The following is an 18805-nucleotide window of genomic DNA, read 5'->3' on the forward strand; positions in this document are numbered from 1 at the left end:
TTTGTGACACAAATCACTACTTTAAATAATCCTCTTTGTTTGCATGTGTCTTGTTTGCCTCCCTCTGTCAGAACGTAAGTTCCCTAAAAACAGAGACTTGTTTACCACACCTTTTTCTACAATTGTGCTGAGCATAAAATAGGTCATCAATAAATATTTATTGAATGAATAGATTGTCAAATGAGTACAAGTTTGCTTTCTTAGTCTATTTCTTTCTACTCTTAAACTATTTTAAAACTTATGAAATACTCTAAACACTCAGAAAAGAGCCTACCTCTCTTATTTAACAAATCCTAAGATTTTACCATAATGCTTCAATTTTTTTATATCCCTTAAAAAATGGAAAAAGATAAAAATATATAGGAGATGAAAAGATGGCCAATTTGGGGAATGTGTAAAAATGGACAGTCTTTGTCAACTCATGAGAGGAATGGTTCATCTACATCGCTTACATAAATTCAAACTACAGATCCCAGGCAGCACTGCAACAGTTCTGCTCGTGGGCTATTCTTTTCTCTTGTATAAACAGCCAATGAAAGGTAGAGTTTACAAAGGTCTAGGATGACATCTGGTGTGTTGACTGTGGCCAGACTTAAATCTAGTTATTGTCGTTTGGAACGCGCAGCTGTAAACCAGACCTCATAAGGCTTTTCCTGTTAATTCGCAGTTCATTGTGCCTCTTGTTTCAGAGGGTAGAAAAGCTGATTTAGTAATCTAAATGGACGCGATACTGAATTACAGGTTGGAAGATACTGAAGATTACTACACGTTACTGGGATGTGATGAACTGTCTTCGGTAAGGCAGTGAATAATGCCGCTCTTTTTCACAACAGTATTTCAAGTTTTTATTTAAGGTTTTAATTTGTAACTTACGTTGCCTAAAAATCTAATCTTGTATTATTTTAAAGCACTTTTGGCTCAGAGAAAGTTAAGGACTTAAATATGTGCAGGGTCTTTACTTGAATAGTGTCCTTTTTCAGTTTTATGGAAGCTTCTGATTGAATATGTGTATTCTGGCACATGGCCATAGACTCTATTTCAAATATACTAAAAATACATATTTGAAATTTAATTGTAATTGCTATTGGCAGTGTTTCATAGTATACATAAGCTATATCTTTATTATGGTAATTTACACTGTAATTGAGATGAGATGTAATTTTCTAGTAATTAGTGATTTTAAAATGTTTTGTTAAAATATATAGTTTTATGTGAGCAGTTAAATTATATAAACCAAGAAACATCCTTTTATGTTAATATTTCAAATTGTGTGAGAGGAATTACTTCTTTAAAGTCTGGCTTCTGAAACAAAATGTTTGAAAACTCTATAATTGTTCACTTGATCTATAATGGAACAATGTTTTTAAAGGTCCCTGTAGATAATTATAAACATTGTAAAACTTTTTTAAATTATGGAAAGTTCATTTATAATTCTACCTCCCAAGGGTAACACTATTAATGTTTGGTATATTAATCACCAGTCTTTTTCCTATGTATGTATTTTTGAAGACAAGTTCGCTTTTTATCCACTAACATTATAAAAAGGATTTCTCCAGGCTACTAAAGATTCTTCATATATATGTTAATGAATCCATATTTCATTTTACTATTGTACCACAACTGGTTATTCTCTTATTGTTAAACATTTCATTTATTTACCGTTTTTAAATATTTTAAATATTGAGATGAATATGAAATATATTTCAATTATATTATGAAATATATTCATATTATTTTATATTTATATAAAATTATTAAAATATTTATTTTATTACTAAAATATAGCTATTAATATTAAAATATTTTAAAGCAAATTATTTTTCTATTCATCTTTGTTTCATAAGGCTGGAGTTAAGTAATAAAATGTACTTCGTTTTGTTTGGAGAGTAGAATAATATTGGACACAAAGGATTATCTCTAATTTCGTCACCCTGAGGAAGTTATCTTAGCTACCTTGTAGTTAAACACACTTAGAGCAACTGAGAAAGCTTATTATGTGTTATTCATACTTTGGATTATACTCTTGCCAAATAATTTTTGAAGGAACTATTTGAATCAAAGGAACATAATTTAATTTGAAAAGTTTCACGATTTGGATATATAAAAAATATTGTCATGCTAGATTTAAAGTAAAGGTTGTAATATCCCCTTAATAAATCTCTTGACCCTTTAGTCAGTCTTTTGTAGTTATGTTATTGTCTTTTCAATCTTTCTACAAAGAAAGATTAGTCTTGAATAGACTAAAAAAAATGATCCTGTTGTTTGTTTATGTTTATAACAGTTTCATTTTGTGGTTACCAGTTATAGTCATACTCTCTGTGTATACTGTAGCATATATTAAAAGGAGAAAGAAAGCATTGTCTTGACATTCCTTCTTCCGGATGAATTTTACTAATTCTGTCAATGGCATAGCATGTGTAGGTAACAGTCATTTATTTAAAATGCAATGACCTGTCACAATTTTGTCGATTATTTTTATATATATCTTACCCCCTGCCCCGCCTTTTTTTTGGTTTGTTTTGGCCACACTGCTCGGCTTGCGGGATCTTAGTTCCCTGACCAGGGATCAGACCCGTGCCCCCTGCAGTGGAAGGGCGGAGTCCTGACCACTGGACTGCCAGGGAATTCCCCTCTCCCCTCTTTTTATATGTATCCTTCTCACTGAAAAATATTTTAATGCCTTTTTTTGAGTATTACTATGACATTTCCTAAAATTGTGTTGCATGGATTTTCTTTACTTCAAATATTCCTTGATCTGATGCTCTAAAAAATTAACCAGAACTGTTCCTATCCAAGAGCAATTTAGCAGTTATAATTTCAAAGCAGCTTGATATTTTGATTCCACTTACAACAATTGAGTTAGATACACACATAATTCTTTGCTTTAGTATACAGTTCTTACACTTTAAAGCGTGTGTTGGAAATTAATTAAATGACATATATGAGGCCACGGGAGGATTTCCATGCTGTTGAGTAGAAAACAAATACTCCCTGTTCAAAAACATTTACTGAAATTTGAGCCCAAATCAGTTAGCTTTTTCTCCCTAAATCAGATTATACATAGACACATGCTATGAAATCTTCTGAAGTCCTTATTGATGCATATACCACACACTAGTGGTGTAAGGCATCCTCTTTGGTGTGGATCTTAATTGACTTTTTAATATCTGGTCATCATTTCAGTAGTAATAAGAAGACTTTCTCATTTCAAGATTTCATGGACTGGAAAACTGAGCATAAACTCAATAAATAGAAACACCTATTTTTTTTCTAGTTCTCTTTCTTATTGACTTCAGACCACCTGGGTTTAAATCTTAACCATTTATTGGCTATGTAACCTTGGGAAAATTATTTAACTTTTCTATGGCTGGGTTTCCTAATCTGCAAATGGGGATAATAATAGTACCCACCTCATGGAGGTGTTGTTGGGATTAAATGAGACATGATACATAAGGTGCTTAGAATGGTGCCTGGCATATAGTAAGTTGTCATGGTTGAGGGAGTTGTTTTGGCCTCACAGTAACACTGTACACTTGGAACTTCATAAATTCATTCTATTCTATTTTTAAAAAATCAATTAATTAAATTATTTTTGGCTGCATTAGGTCTTCATTGCTGCGCGCGGGCTTTCTCTAGTTGTGGCGAGCAGGGGCTACTCTCCGTTGCGGTGCACGGGCTTCTCATTGCGGTGGTTTCTCTTTTTGCGGTGCACGGGCTCTAGGTGTGCAGGCTTCAGTAGCAGTAGCTCGCAGGCTCTAGAGCACAGGCTCAGTAGTTGTGGTGCCTGGGCTTAGTTGCTCCGCGGCATGTGGGATCTTCCTGGACCAGGGCTCGAACCTGTGTCCCCTGCATTGGCAGGCAGATTCTTAACCACTGCACCACCAGGGAAGTCCCCATTCTATTCTATAATTCACATTATTTTAAAAATATTTTATTTTGAAACGATTTTTAATAGAATTTTTTAAAGAGCAATTTTAGGTTCATAGCAAAGTGGAGGGCAAGATACAGAGGTTTCCCATATACCTGCCCCCTCCACTGATGCATAGCTTCTCCCATTATCCACATTCCCACCAAAGTTACAACTGATGAACCTACATTGACACATCATCACCCAAAGTCTATAGTTTGCATTATGGTTCACTCTTGGGTTTGTACTTTCTGTGGGTTTGGACAAGTGTACAATGACATTTATCCACCTTATCATAGTGTATCATAGAGAGTAGTTTCTCTGCTCTAAAAATCCTCTGTGCTCCATCTATATTGGAATAATTTTTGGCTTACAGAAAAGTTGCAAACATAATAGAGTTCTTGTATACACTTCACCCAGCTTCCTTAATGTTAACATCATATTTAATGGTAGTACAATTATCAAAATCAGAAAATTAACATTGGTACAATAGTATTAACTCAACCAGTGGTCATCAAGCAGTTTTTGTAAAGGACCAGATAGACAGGGTCAGCACTAGGGTGAGGCAAGCAGTGTGCTTATGATGCAAAATTTAAGGAGGCATTAACTCTCAGAGTTTCTGCAAGTGCAGAGACCTGAGAGAGAGTACTTCCTTAAACCCAGGTGTCCTGCTTGTCTCATCTTTTTTTTTTTTTTTTGGCGTGTGTGGCAAGCGGGATCTTAGTTCCCTGACCAAGGATTGAACCTGTGTCCCCTGCATTGGGAATGCAGAGTCTTAACTGCTGGACCACCATGGAAGTCCCTGCGTGTGTCATCTTGGTGCTGACCCTGAGATAGCAAATATTTTAGATTTTGCAGGATTTATGGTCTCTGCCACAACCACTCAATTTGGCCATTGTGAGAAAGTAGCTATAGATAACATGTAAATGAATGACCATGGCTGTCTTCCAATAAAGCATTATTTTAAGAACAGGTGGTGGGCCATATGTGGGCTGTGGGCCAGAGTTAGTCAATCCCTGATCTAAAGTATAGGGTTCCTTCCAGTTTCATCAATTTTTTCTACTAATACCCTTTTTCTCTTCCAAGATCCAAGCCAGGATCCTTTATTGTACTTAGTTGTCTGGTTCCCTTATTTTCCTCCAAAATGACAATTTTTCATATCTTCCTTGTCTTTCAAGACCTGGACACTTTGAAGAGTAGTGGTGAGTTGTTTTGTAGAATGTCCCTCAATTTTGGTTTGCTTGATCTTTTCCCATGATTAGAGTGAGTTTATGTGTTTTTGGAAAGAACACCCCAGAAGTGATGGTGTGCCTTTCTCAGTGCATCATTTCAGGGGTATCTGATGTAGATATGTCTTATTAACCTTGATCATTTGGTTAAGTTGTGTCTGTCAGCTTTCTTCTGCCAGGTTTTTGCAGTGTAGGGTTACTATTTTCCCTTTTGTAGTTAACAAATATATTGGTGACAGTTCTTTGAGACCACAGTGTTTCTCCTCAAACGTTCACCCACTGATTTTAGCATCCTTTAGGAAATCTTGCCTATAAGAATTACTGTTATGGTGTTTGCCTAATGGTGACTTTCTATTTTCCTCATCCATTTACATTTATTACTTGGAATTCTTCGGTAAAGAAAAGCTACCCCTTCTTCCACATTTACTTACTTATTCAACTATTTTTGTCACTGTAAATTAATAGATAGTTATTGTATTTTATGGATTTTAACCCAGTATTACCATTGTATATTTTATGGCTCAAATCACTTCTATAGCTCATGCTGATTAATTATCATTTCATTAGAATTATGTAAGATGATCTCTCATGAAATCTATTTCAGGGATATTACTAATATCGGGCATTTTGTGGGAAAAATCCAGTTTCAAACTAAGTAAATAGAAATGATGGATGTTAACCCACTTATTAAAATGGGTCTTGTCTTTTCTGCAACATATTCTGTAGCATATACATTTCCAGCACATGAATCAATGCATTCTTTTAATGAATAAATCACATTTTCAGAACGCTCCCATTACACTACAGTCATGTTATTTGAAGAATACCTGTCACTCTATAATCAAGTATTCATTCAACACTTGGCATTGGTCCAGTACTAGACGTGATGGGGGGAGAACAAAACAAAAAAGTCAGACATGGTGCCAGTATGAAAGGAGATTGGCATCCAGTCGAAGAATCAAAGCTCATACACAGGAAACAATTCCAGGACAAATAAGTACTGTGCTGTGTGGTACTGTTTATAAGTGCAACAGGAATTAAGGAAAGAATATCTGAGAAGACTTCAGAGAAGAGATGGGGCATGAAACGATCTTACTTGGTTAAAATTTAAATGCATGGAGGGAGAGTCAGAGGGCATTTGTGTGGCCAGGGAAAAGCTGGAGAAGATCCATTCAAGTGGGAATCAAATTAGTCCTTATTGCACACGAGTATTTCCTGGCACAGAGCAAAATACTGTGCTATTAGGATATGGAAAAGATAAGTTTTTAAGTTTTAAAATTTAATTTCTAAAATTAATATATGTTCAATAAAGAAATGAGGAGTATGAAGAGAGCACAGAGAAAAGTGCTTAATGTTTGGGAGTATGACATAGGCATGCCAATTATGCATGCATATATGCTGTATTTATGTATTATGTAATAAGTACATGTGTATATGTATAAATATTTATATATATATTTTTGTATGTGTTTGGAGTCAGACTGTCTGATTTGAAATCCTGGCTTTGCGACTTAGTAGCTCTGTCACTTTGTGAAAATTACTTAACTTTCCTATGTCTTGGTTTCTTAATCTGCAAAATGGGAATAATAATAGTACCCACCTCATAGAGTTGCTGTGGGAATTAAATGAGATGCTATATATGAAGTACTTAGAACAGTGCCTGGCACAGAGTAGGTCTCAATAAATCTTAGCTATTATTATCATTGTCTTTTTTTTTTCTTTTTGTGGTACGCGGGCCTCTCACTGTTGTGGCCTCTCCCGCCACGGAGCACAGGCTCTGGACGCGCAGGCTCAGAGGCCATGGCTCACGGGCCCAGCCGCTCCGCGGCATGTGGAATCTTCCCGGACCGGGACACGAACCCGTGTCCCCTGCAACGGCAGGCAGACTCTCAACCACTGCGCCACCATATACACATGTTACATAATTCCTTTTGAGAAAACATTAAGGTTTTATACCGTACATAATACTTTGTAGCTTACTTTTTCTCATAGAATGCATTATATAAAATTTCTCAGATTATTGTCTTCTACTAAATGATGATATTTTTAATGACTGCAAAATATCCCATCTTATAGCTATATTACAATTAACTTTAACAAATATCCTATTACTAGGCACATAGGTTTCTGTTTAACATGTATAACTTTTTTTTTCATGTATAACTTTTTAATTTAATTAATTACTTAACGAATTAATTTATTTTTGGCTGCATTGGGTCTTTGTTGCTGCGTGTGGGCTTTCTCTAGTTGCGGCAAGCGGGGGCTACTCTTCATTGCAGTGCTCTGGCTTCTCATTGCGGTGGCTTCTCTTGTTGCAAAGCATGGGCTCTAGGTGCACAGGTTTCCGTATTTGTGGCACGTGGGCTCAGTAGTTGTGGCTTGCCGGCTCTAGAGTGCAGTCTCAGTAGTTGTGGCACACGGGTTTAGTTGCTCCGCAGCATGTGGGATCTTCCGGACCAGGGCTCGAACCTGTGTCCCCTGCATTGGCAGGTGGATTCTTAACCACTGTGTCACCAGGGAAGCCCTAAAGTGTATTAACTTCTAATTCATTGAACTTTCTTATAACTAAATCCATTTCCTACCTCTGATTATTCTCTTAGCCAAATTCTTAGAATTGAAATTGTTGAATCAAAGAGTATGAAAAAAATTACAGGATTAAAAAAAATTTTTTTAATGTATTGTTTTGGCCGTGCTACCTGTCTTGTGGGATCTTAGTTCCCTGACCAGGGATTGAACCTGGGACCTTGGCAGTGAAAGCATGGAGTCCTAACCACTGGACAGCCAGGGAATTCCCAGGGATTTTTATATATGTGTATATCCCAATTGATTTCCAGAAAATCTGCACCATTTACGTCCTCACTGGGAAAGTATGAGAGAGTTCATTTCTTTGCATCCTCAGTGACACTGGTCATGATCATCCCGTGGATGTTTTGATTTATTTAATTATGAGTAAAACTGAACCTTTTTTGTATGTTTATTGGCCAACAGGATAGGCAGCTTTCCAGACCATTGGACATTCGGTCTGGAAGGCAAGATTCAGTGGACCTTGACATGGAGGGCCTCACTTGTCCATGGGCCACACTTGGCACCAGGCACGTGGGGTGGTGATGCCAGGAGATAAATAGAACATGCCCAAGACAAACTAAGCCTCTTTACTAGTTAGTTTACCCAGAACCAGCCGTACATAGGAGATTTGTGATAAACTTTGTGACAATAAAACTATGAAAAGTAATGAAAGATAGATATGGATTATTCTTAGTTTTTAAAGATGGGTTAGGAATTAAAAAATAAAACAACAACAAAACCTCCAAACTTTCTACCTTTGATAGATAGGTACAATTTTATCCCTTTGTGTTATTAAATCCCCCCAAAATATAAACATAAATATGTATATAAGTGTGTAAAAATGTGTCTTGAAGGATTCTGTCATGCTAGGAGAAAAGGAGTAAAGGTTTTTTAAAAAAAGTTCTGTATTGATAGAAATTGTTTCAAAGAGAGTTCGTGAGTATTCATAAATTACTTGTTAATTAAAAATGCTTACTACTAGATTCTTTAAAATACTTAATATTTAAAATTTAAAAACAAGTCCCAATCTCAATTTTCTTCATTCTATTAGCAGGTCATGGTGACTAAGAGGTAAAGGGAGCACCCAGGAAGAGGAAACATAATTAATTACTGTTCTTACTAGGAAATCTATCTCTTCCTGTTATTCCAAGTGTTTCCCAGTACATGCTTAACACGGAAAAGAGTAGAGATATCAGTCTGGGCTTTAAACATACTCATATGTAATAAGCCTGTCTTTGATTGTAAAAGTGAAGATTTTTTTTTATGAGAATTGATTAAGGATGATGTGGAGCTGATAAAAATGTTTCTCCCATGAATCTTATGACAATACTGAGCTGAACTGCTTGAGAATTCATTTCTCAAACAAGAGGCAATTTGCTTTCAGTAATTCATGTATAGTAAATATAGTACTTGATAATAGGTCCCTAAGTCTGAAGAATTCAGCCACATAAAGCAGTGGTTATGGTTATTGGATTTGAATTCCATCTGCTTAGTTAACAAAAAACTCAGCTTTTATAGTAATAAGCTAAATGAGTTCAAGTTACTTAACCACTGACATTTAATAATAGCTACTATTATTGAGTTCTTACTGTGATTGGGCTTTGTGTTAAGTGCTCAACTTATTCATGAAACATAAAGATGAGGAAACCTAGGCACATAGAAATTACACAACTTGCCTAAAGTCTCAGGGCAGAACAGGGATTTAAAACAAAGTAATCAGAATCCAAGAGCCTCATAACCACTGTTGTATCCTGCTGTTGACATTGCAATTATAATTAATGAAGCCAAGTCTTGATAATTCATTATAGTAAGGATTAGATGAGTGAGTGAAATCAAATAAAATCATAAATGGCCCTCAAACCTCATTTTCTTTCTTTCTTTCTTTTTTTTTTTTTTGTGTTATGCGGGCCTCTCACTGCTGTAGCTTCTCCCGTTGCGGAGCACAAGCTCCGGACGCGCAGGCTCAGCGGCCATGGCTCACAGGCCCAGCCGCTCCGCGGCATGCGGGATCCTCCCCGACCGGGGCACGAACCCATATCCACTGCATCGGCAGGCGGACTCTCAACCACTGCACCACCAGGGAAGCCCAAACCTCATTTTAGTTTGGGTTGAAGTTTCTGTTTTCCCAATCAAAATCTCTAACCAAACTGTTTATTGGTAACAAAATTATCAGGTTTATCCTTTTTTTTTAAATTGTGAAAAATTTCCTTTCCAATTTGATTGAGATATAATTGACATATAGCACTGTATAAGTTTGAAGTGTACAGCATAATGATTTAACTTACATACATCATGAAATGATTACCATAATAAGTTTATTGAACATCCATCATCTACATAAATATGAAATTAAAGAAATAGACATTTTTTTCCTTCTGATGAGAACTCTACTTAGGATTTACTTTCTTAACACCCTTCATATATAACATATAGTAGTGTTGATTATATTTATCATGTTGTACATTACATCTCTAGTACTTATTTATTTTATAACTGGAAGTTTGTACCTTTTGACTACATTTATCTAACCCCCTAATTCCCAACTGTGAAATTCTTAATAAAAAACAAAAGGGTCGGGCTTCCCTGGTGGCGCAGTGGTTGAGAATCCGCCTGCCGATGCAGGGGACGCGGGTTCGTGCCCCGGTCCGGGAAGATTCCACATGCCGCGGAGCGGCTGGGCCCGTGAGCCATGGCCGCTGAGCCTGCGCGTCCGGAGCCTATGCTCCGCAATGGGAGAGGCCACAACAGTGAGAGGCCCGCGTACCACACACACACACAAAAAAAAAACCCACAAAAGGGCCAAAAGGCAGACAGAAAGAACTTTAAAATGGGTAATTTATAAACTGGATAGTCTTTTTTAAAATTGATTTTAAAAAATTTAATTAAATTTAATTTTTTTTGCCACACCACAAGGCATGCAGGATCTTAGTTCCCCGACCAGGTATTGAACCCATGCCCCCTGCAAAGGAAGCTCAGAGTCTTAATCACTGGAATGCCAAGGAAGTTCCTGGATAGTCATCTTGAATAATGGTTGGTGGCTAAGCATCCTTAGAAGAACACGGATGTGTGAACACACCTTTCATATATTCTTAGGATAAACCTATCTGACCATTTTTGACTTTTGAACTCATAGGTGTCTTGGGCCATCATCTAAATACAGTAGCAAGTTAAATTATTATCACAGACTACTATTTGAATAGGAGCTTTTATTGGATACTTTCTGAATTTTGTTATTGAGAAAATAATTTCTTAGAGTAAAAAGTCAAAATACAAATATAGGGATCAAAATAAAAAGTTGGGTGATCATGGCTTTTTTGGGAAAAACTGACACCAAGTTCTTCCTTCATTCCATTCAAATTGGATTCCTTATTGTAAACATTGATTTTTGTTTTAGGCTGAACAAATCTTGGCAGAATTTAAGGTCAGGGCCCTGGAATGTCACCCCGACAAGCATCCTGAAAACTCCAAAGCTGGTAAGTATTTAATAATGGCTGTTTCTCATGAACATGTATAGCATAGAGATCTAAAAAGGCTTTAATAGTAACTTCATTTTCTTTTATCCATTTACACTCAAAATTATTCTTTCATTCAATGCCAATGAATGTTTTTGCACTATCATATGGAAGGTGAGGAGGGAATTGGGTAGGGTCTTTTTTCTAACAGTAGTCATTTGATATTCATTTATCTTTCTGCTGTAATGTTCTGCTTCATGGTTTAAAATTTGTCCAGTTTATGCTTCATTTCACCAGTTCTCAAATGTTAACATGACTTAAATATGTTTGTAACCAGGTCGTTGTCTTGATGAGAACCTTGCTGTGTTTTCTTCATTTTGAAGACCTGAATAGGTCCATATATATTATATAATAATATATTCATACATTTTTTCTTTATCATATTTTAAATTTCATGATCATAAATTTATACATAAATGTTTTTGTGTAGCTCAGCTTGAAAAAATACAAGCAAACCAATAATCCTTCCTTAACCTGTCGCCCTCCTGCTCTTTCCCTATCTCTTGCCTTCCATTTAGAGCCAAACTTCCTGAAAAAGAAGTCCACAGTTGGTATCTCTACTTCCCTTTTGCCCTTTTCAATTTACCCCAGTCTGACTTCCTCCTCACCTTTCTAGGAAACAGTTCTTGTCATAGTCACCAAGGACTTCCTGGCTGCCAAATTCAATGGTCCACATTGTAGTCCTTACCTTCCCTGAGCTTGCATCAGAATTTGGCACTATTGACCATTGTCACCTTCTTGACACTCCTTTTTCTTAGCTACCAGGATACGTACGCCCTTATGCTTTTCCTCCTACTTCTTGGGCTGCTCTTTCTGTCTCCTTTGTGACGTCCTTCCCTTCTGTCCTAAGGTTCCCTTCTAAACTCTCTTCTGGGTTTACTCCCCACTTTTTCTCTGGAGTTTTGTCCAAGTCTGTGGTTTCAATCGCCAGCTATTTGTTGATGGCTCTCCAATCTATCCTTAACTCAGTTCTCATTCCTCAGTTTCAGACTGTAGCTTCAACTGCTTCTTGGAAATCTCCGTATGGAGACAATTCAAAGTCACTCTGTCAAAAACTGGACTCGTTATTCATCCTCCTCTCACCTGTTAAAATCATGCTCATTTTTCTATGTTTCCCCATCTCAATAAATGGCACCACCATTCATTCAGTTGGTCAGGCAAAAACCTGTCTCCTTCCTCTGCCTCACATCTACATCTGATTGACTACCAAATGCTGGTGATTTGCCTTCCTCATCTCTCTCCTGTAGGTCCTCTTCCCTCCATCCTCAGAGCCACTGCAGTAGGTAAGCCACTATCATGTCATGCCTGAATCCTTACAAGACTCCTTTAATTGCTTCACATTTCAAATAGTGGTCTTTCTTTCTAGTTATGGAAAGAAATAAAAGATTTAACATGTACAAAACAGTACAAAGAATACTATAACAAACGCCCATATATGTATCACACAGCTTAAAACTTTACCAGTGCAGTTGAAATCTCTTGTGTATTCCTACCCTGATTTTACCCTCAGGGTAGGTAATACTATCTTAAATTTGATGACTATGTTTACTATATGTGTATACTATAGGTACGTGTATAGTATGTGTATACATATGATTTTTCTATAAGGAAAATATTATGATTAAGACCTTTCTATAACTCCATATTTCACAAATGGTAAGACCCAACCCCTCTTCATTAAAAAAAATTTTTCCCTTATCATAAATCTCGTAATTAATTTTCTCTAGACATCATTGATCCCTTTGATTTGTATAAACAAGTCATTTTCCAATGTATGAAGTCATCTTTTGTTAGATACTTAACTATTGTTTCTGCTCATTTGACCCTCCTCCTTTTTCTTGGCCATGACACATGGCTTTCATGATCTTAGTTCCCTGACCAGGGATTGAAGCCAGGCCCCCTGCAGTGGAAGCATGGAATCCTAATCACTGGACCACCAGGGAAGTCCCTCCTCTTTTTTATTAAGGCAATGCGAACAAATCATAAGTGTAAACCTGATAAATGTTTGTCCACATATAGCCAGTTTAACCACTGCCCAGATGAAGATGTAGAACATTTCCACCAGCCCAGGGAAAGTCCCTTTTCATGTCCTGTTCAATGTCAGCACCCTCTCCCATTTTTGGATCTTTATCATCATTGATTAGTTTTGCCTAGTTTTGAATTTCATGTAAATGGAATCATACAGTATGTATTCTTCTGCGTGTAGCTTCTTTCGCTTTACCTTATGTCTGTGATATTTACCCATATTGTATGTGTAGTGATAGTTCATTCTTTGCCATTGCTGGGCCTTTAGGTACAAGACCCTTCATGCTGTGCTCCCCACTTATCTCTCTATCCTCATTTTCTCTCCACCACCATGCTTACAACCCCATGTTTCAGCCACTCACAACTACCTTGGTTCCTTGATGTGCCCTGCTCTCCACTCTTTAGACTTTTATACCTATTGCTTTCTCTGCCTGGAACATCCCCGAGGCCTGCCCATCTCCCTGCCCTGCTTTTGATTGGTTGGGTAGTGCTCCTGAGTCAGGTCTCAGCTTAGCCATCACTTCCTCTGGGATTTATGTGTGCCCCAGCTACCCAGAGCACCCTACATATACGTCAGGTGGCCAACTGTGTATCATATTGTCCTCTTGTTGACAATTTGCTTATTAGTCATACTGGAAGCTCAGTGAGCCTGGCTTCCTGCTTATCTCATTCAAAGTGGTATGCCTTGCACCTAGCACAGCACCTGCCATGGAGGACAGCTACTTTGTGCACATAATCTCTTGAATGAGTGAAAGAATGAATTCGTGAACATTTCTGTAGGAGACATATGAATTACCTCTCTAAACTAGAGTTAATATTAAGATAGATGTCCTAGCATAAAAGTATAAAAATTTGATAAACACTTAAAAAAACCCACCACCACAGATTATTCTTTAACTGGGTTCCTCTCCAGTGAAGCATGGCTTTGAGTTGTTTTTCTGTCCCCAGCAAACAATTTCTATTCAGGATGCATGATGAATCATTGTGCAATCATTGCCATTCTAGTTGCCATAGTGTTGGGAGTTTTCATGTATGGGCTACCGCAAGGCCTCTTGTTCAGAGAAACACTGGACTGTGTAAATATTGTTTAAAATGAAAAGGTACACAGACATCAATATCTTCCCTCGTAAGGCTTGCGGTAGGTAGATGATTCAAACTTTGGGTAGAAATTGTTTTGAAATCTGTTTAAGCATCCATTTACTTAATTTGGATTAATATGGCTTTCTGAAAATTTAAGTGGTTCTTCACACACTTGGAGAAGTGTTAAGGTTACTGATAAAAATATTTTAAAATGTGAAACAAAAATTCACCCTGATGCTGACTTTAGCTTGACTGAAATCCAGAGTATATTGGACAGATTTTGAAACATATTTCATTAAGGTGAAAGGCTAAGCCTTTAGAACAACTGCAGGTAGAAGAAATTAAACTTGTATATACACTTTTTTGGTTTGCTAAATGTAGTCTCAACCGCTGCCACTGAAATGACTGATTTGGTAGCATGACGGAGTAGTAGATATGAACACAGGTTTGTCTGTCTGGATTGCTCCTAGCTCCCACTTATGAGCTAGTTGATTTGGGGCAACCTCTTTGAGCCTCAACATACTCCTAGGTAGAATGGGTAGACTAATAGCATATTATTACTTCATGTGTCTTCTGTGAGGATTAAATGATGTATCTTGCATGTAGGAAGAACTCAATGAATGTTGGCAATTATGAGTCAGTGGACTTTCTTTTATTGTTTTTATGCAGCATTCCAAGATAAAAATTTAACAAAATGGGATAGTTTTCTTTTTGTAAGTAAACATCAGATCATTCTCACTCTCATTAAAAAGAAAATCTAAATCTAAGGCTTTTAGAGATCTTTGCTCTGCAGTTGTGGGTGATGTAGGCAGGACTGGCTGTGCTATAGAAATTGTGTCACTGAGATCAAGAGCCTCTGGCGGGTACTCATGCCAGTCCTATGTGCACATAACAGTAATGGTTTCAGGCTGATGCTTTATTAACTTCTCTTTGAGCCTGAAGAAAGGGATTTCAAACTAAATTAAGGACCCGTGAAAAGGTATTTTTGTTATTGATTTGCAGGCTTCAAAGACATTTGAATATTTGAAGAAGGGGAACTCTTTGTCTCTTACTAACTGAAATATTTCAATGTTTTCCTACTTTAAAATCTCTTTATTGCTTTTTCCCCCTTGGAATAAAAATAACATACAGTGTTAAATAATGTTGAAAGTGAAAGTCTGCTCTTATCTCTTTTTGCTAGAGAACCACTATTAACAGTTGGTGTATTTTCCTCCAGATTGTTTTCAAAGCATGTCCTGATATCATATTATTATTATTATTTCTCAAGTAATTGTAAGTGGCCTACATTTAAATTGTGGCTATAATAATAATAATACAAATTATACTATGAAATATGAATTACAAGAACCTCTGTATTTTCAAAGTAGACCTAGGAGTTAAATCAGAATGTCTCTTAAAGGTTCTATCATCATTTGCTTGTATAAGCTTATAAAATGAGATCTCTCTTCCCAGAACAGGTATATGTTTATCTTGTATGATTCATTTGATTAGCTGATATATTAAAGGACAAATATAAATACAAACTCATTTTTATTAAATGTGGTGAAGGGTATGGAACAAGGAAAAGGCCACCTAACAGGAAAGGTAAGGTCTCTTTTGCTTTCTGCTTATCAACTGCTGTTGAGGGATTGATATTAGAATAATTCTTTCATTCCAGAAACTCTGGAAAATGAGGCCAACAATAATGTGCAAACAGAAGGTGAATCATAAATAAAAATGTAAACCTTTACAGCCTCTGCTCTAGTAGTAACTGGCATGTGCATCCATGGTGATAATTTAATGAGCTTTTTAACCCGTTGGAAACAGTGACACCTCGTTTATACATTGGACACTGTCGTCAGCAACAGGAAGGATTACTCACTGGAGCTAGCAGCTATTGCAAGATGTTTTTTATGTGTTTGTTTTCCCTAGCTTTTAATAACCCCATCTTTAGGGTCTTCCCTTTAATCTATTAATTGCTACAACCTCCAGCAGTGATATTAAATATTTAATGACCTATTATGTACCTGTGCTGCCCAGCTTTGGACAGGGTCCTGGAGGTGCCCTGCCATGGTTGGAAGTATTTCTGGCTGCTGGAGGAACACTTGAAGTGGTGGTGTTTGGGGGAATTAAAGCTCAGGAACAGCAGCTCTGTACCAATTGAGGTACAGAAGTATTTCAGTAGTTTCACAATTGGTATGGTGGTACCATCAGTATTGACTGTACATTTGCCCTAACATCTTCTGTACCAGAGGATATTGACTACTTCCCATGAGGTATTTTTAAGTACCATCAGGATAATTTAAATTATTTTTCCCATTGATACTATTAAAACGTGCCTAATTCACAAAATCTTTTAAGGTCATGTGTCATTTCTTTGGTGCTTAGAGCTCAGGGAATAGGATTATATGAATATCTTTATATTCACATCCAAATTGGAGGCATTCACTCATTCATTCATTGAACAAATACTTTCTGACCACCTATGACACTGCTCTGGTACAAGGGATGCAGCAGAAACAAAACAAAGTCTCTGCCTTCATGGGGTTTGTATTCTCATGGAGGAGGTGGATCATAAACAAATAACTATATATAATGTCAGGGGATACTATGAACAAAAGTAAAGCAGGGCAAGGCAGATAAAGGAATGGGGCTGATGGAGTGGGCAGTTATTTTATGTAGCATGGTCAGAGAAAACTCCATCAACAAGACAACATCTGACCTGACATCTGGAGGAAGTAAGTCATGTGAGTGCTTGGGGTGAAAAGTGTTCTGTACAAAGGACAGCAAGTGCCAAGTCCTGGGGCTGGAGTGTGCTTGGTGTACTCAAGGAACATCAGGGAACCTACTATGGCAGTAGCAAGGGAGATGGGAAAAATAGGAGGAATAGGAGGGGACTTTCTTGGTGGTCCAGTGGTTAAGAATCTGCCTTCCGATGCAGGGGACGCGGGTTAGATCCCTGGTTGGGGAACTAAGATCCCACATGCTGTGGGGCAACTAAGCCCACGTGCCACAACCACTGAGCCCGTGCGCCACAACTAGAGAGGCTGAGTGCCACAACTACTGAGCCCATGTGCCACAACTAGAGAGAAGCCTGAGCACTGCAATGAAGAGCCCGTGCGCTGCAATGAAAGATCCCGCATGCCTCAACTAAGACCCGACACAGCCAAAAATAAATACATAAATAAATATTTAAAAAACTGAGGTCAGAGAAGGAAGAGAGGGGCAGATGGCAGGCAGAGCATGTCAGACCTAGTAGCCATGGTAAGAATTTTCAATTTCATTCTAAGAGAAATGAAAAGTCAAAATGGAAGTAATTTTGAGCAGAGGAGTGACATTATGTGACTTTTTTTATTTTTCTTTTTTGGGCCATGCGGCTTGTGGGATCAGCTTGTGAGATCTTAGTTCCTCTACCAGGGATTGAACCCGCACCCCCCACAGTGAAAGAAGAGTCCTAACCACTGGACCTCCAGGGAATTCCCTATGTGACTTATTTTTATTTTTATTTATTTATTTTTTTTGTTTGTTGCGGTACGTGGGCCTCTCACTGCTGTGGCCTCTCCCGTTGCGGAGCACAGGCTCCGGACGCGCAGGCTCAGCGGCCATGGCTCACGGGCCCAGTCGCTCCGCGGCATGTGGGATCTTCCCAGACCGGGGCACGAACCCGCGTCCCCTGCATCGGCAGGCGGACTCTCAACCACTGCGCCACCAGGGAAGCCCTATGTGACTTATTTTTAAAAAGATCACTCTGACTGCTGTGTAGAACATAGACTGAGGCAAAGGCAGGGAGATCAGTTGAGAAGCTAGTATAATAATCCAGCCAAGAGAGGATGGTGGCTTGGACCAGAGTGATGGCAGTGGAGGCGGGGACAAGAGGTCAGATCTTGGATACATTTTAAAGTAGAGCCAGCAGGATTTGCTAATGAATTAGAAATGAAATGTAAGAGAAAGAGAAGAGTCAAGAATGACTCCAAGTGTTTAGAAAACTAATACAGTATGTCCTGACTCCCCATGCAGAACCAGTCTTGCTTCTATATTTCTCTTTATCATATTGTATTGAAATGATTTGCTTATATGTCTGCTTCCTTACTAGACTTGGAGTTTCTCAAGGGTACAACCTGGATCTTAGTGATGAATAAGGAAGATTTTTATTACCCCTGGAGATTAAGGAGAAAGTGGAGATTAGAGGGTAATATGTATTGCTGGAAAATGGAAGGGGCAGGAAGGCAGTCAAGTGTAGCCTTCCCAGCTGGGGAGCCTGACAGGCTTAGGTTTGAATTGTGGCTCCATCACTTGTAGCTTAGGGACTTGAGGCAAGTTATATGAACCTCCTTCAGCCTTATACTATGGAAAATGTGAAAAATACTAATAATATCCACCTCATAAAATTGTTGTGAACACAAAAGAAACTCTATATTCATTAGCAGTCACTTCCCATTTCCCCCTGCCTAGCCCCTGGCAATCACGAATCTAATTACTGTATAGATTTGTCTATTCTGACTATTTCA

General features: G+C 37.7%; 1 protein-coding gene across 1 annotated transcript in view; it reads left to right on the plus strand.

Annotated features, from left to right (window-relative positions):
• The first annotated feature begins 465 nt into the window (after positions 1-465).
• Positions 466-18805, plus strand: part of DNAJC12 (DnaJ heat shock protein family (Hsp40) member C12) — a 35356-nt gene continuing 17016 nt past the window's right edge. The window contains exons 1-2 of the mRNA XM_059054948.2: positions 466-796; positions 11096-11174. Coding sequence (XP_058910931.1) covers positions 719-796; positions 11096-11174 — 157 coding nt within the window. The 5' untranslated portion in view covers positions 466-718. The remainder of the gene's footprint in view (positions 797-11095; positions 11175-18805) is intronic.

The sequence above is a fragment of the Kogia breviceps genome, chromosome 2 (genome assembly GCF_026419965.1).
Source record: "Kogia breviceps isolate mKogBre1 chromosome 2, mKogBre1 haplotype 1, whole genome shotgun sequence".
NCBI classification, from domain to species: domain Eukaryota; kingdom Metazoa; phylum Chordata; class Mammalia; order Artiodactyla; family Physeteridae; genus Kogia; species Kogia breviceps.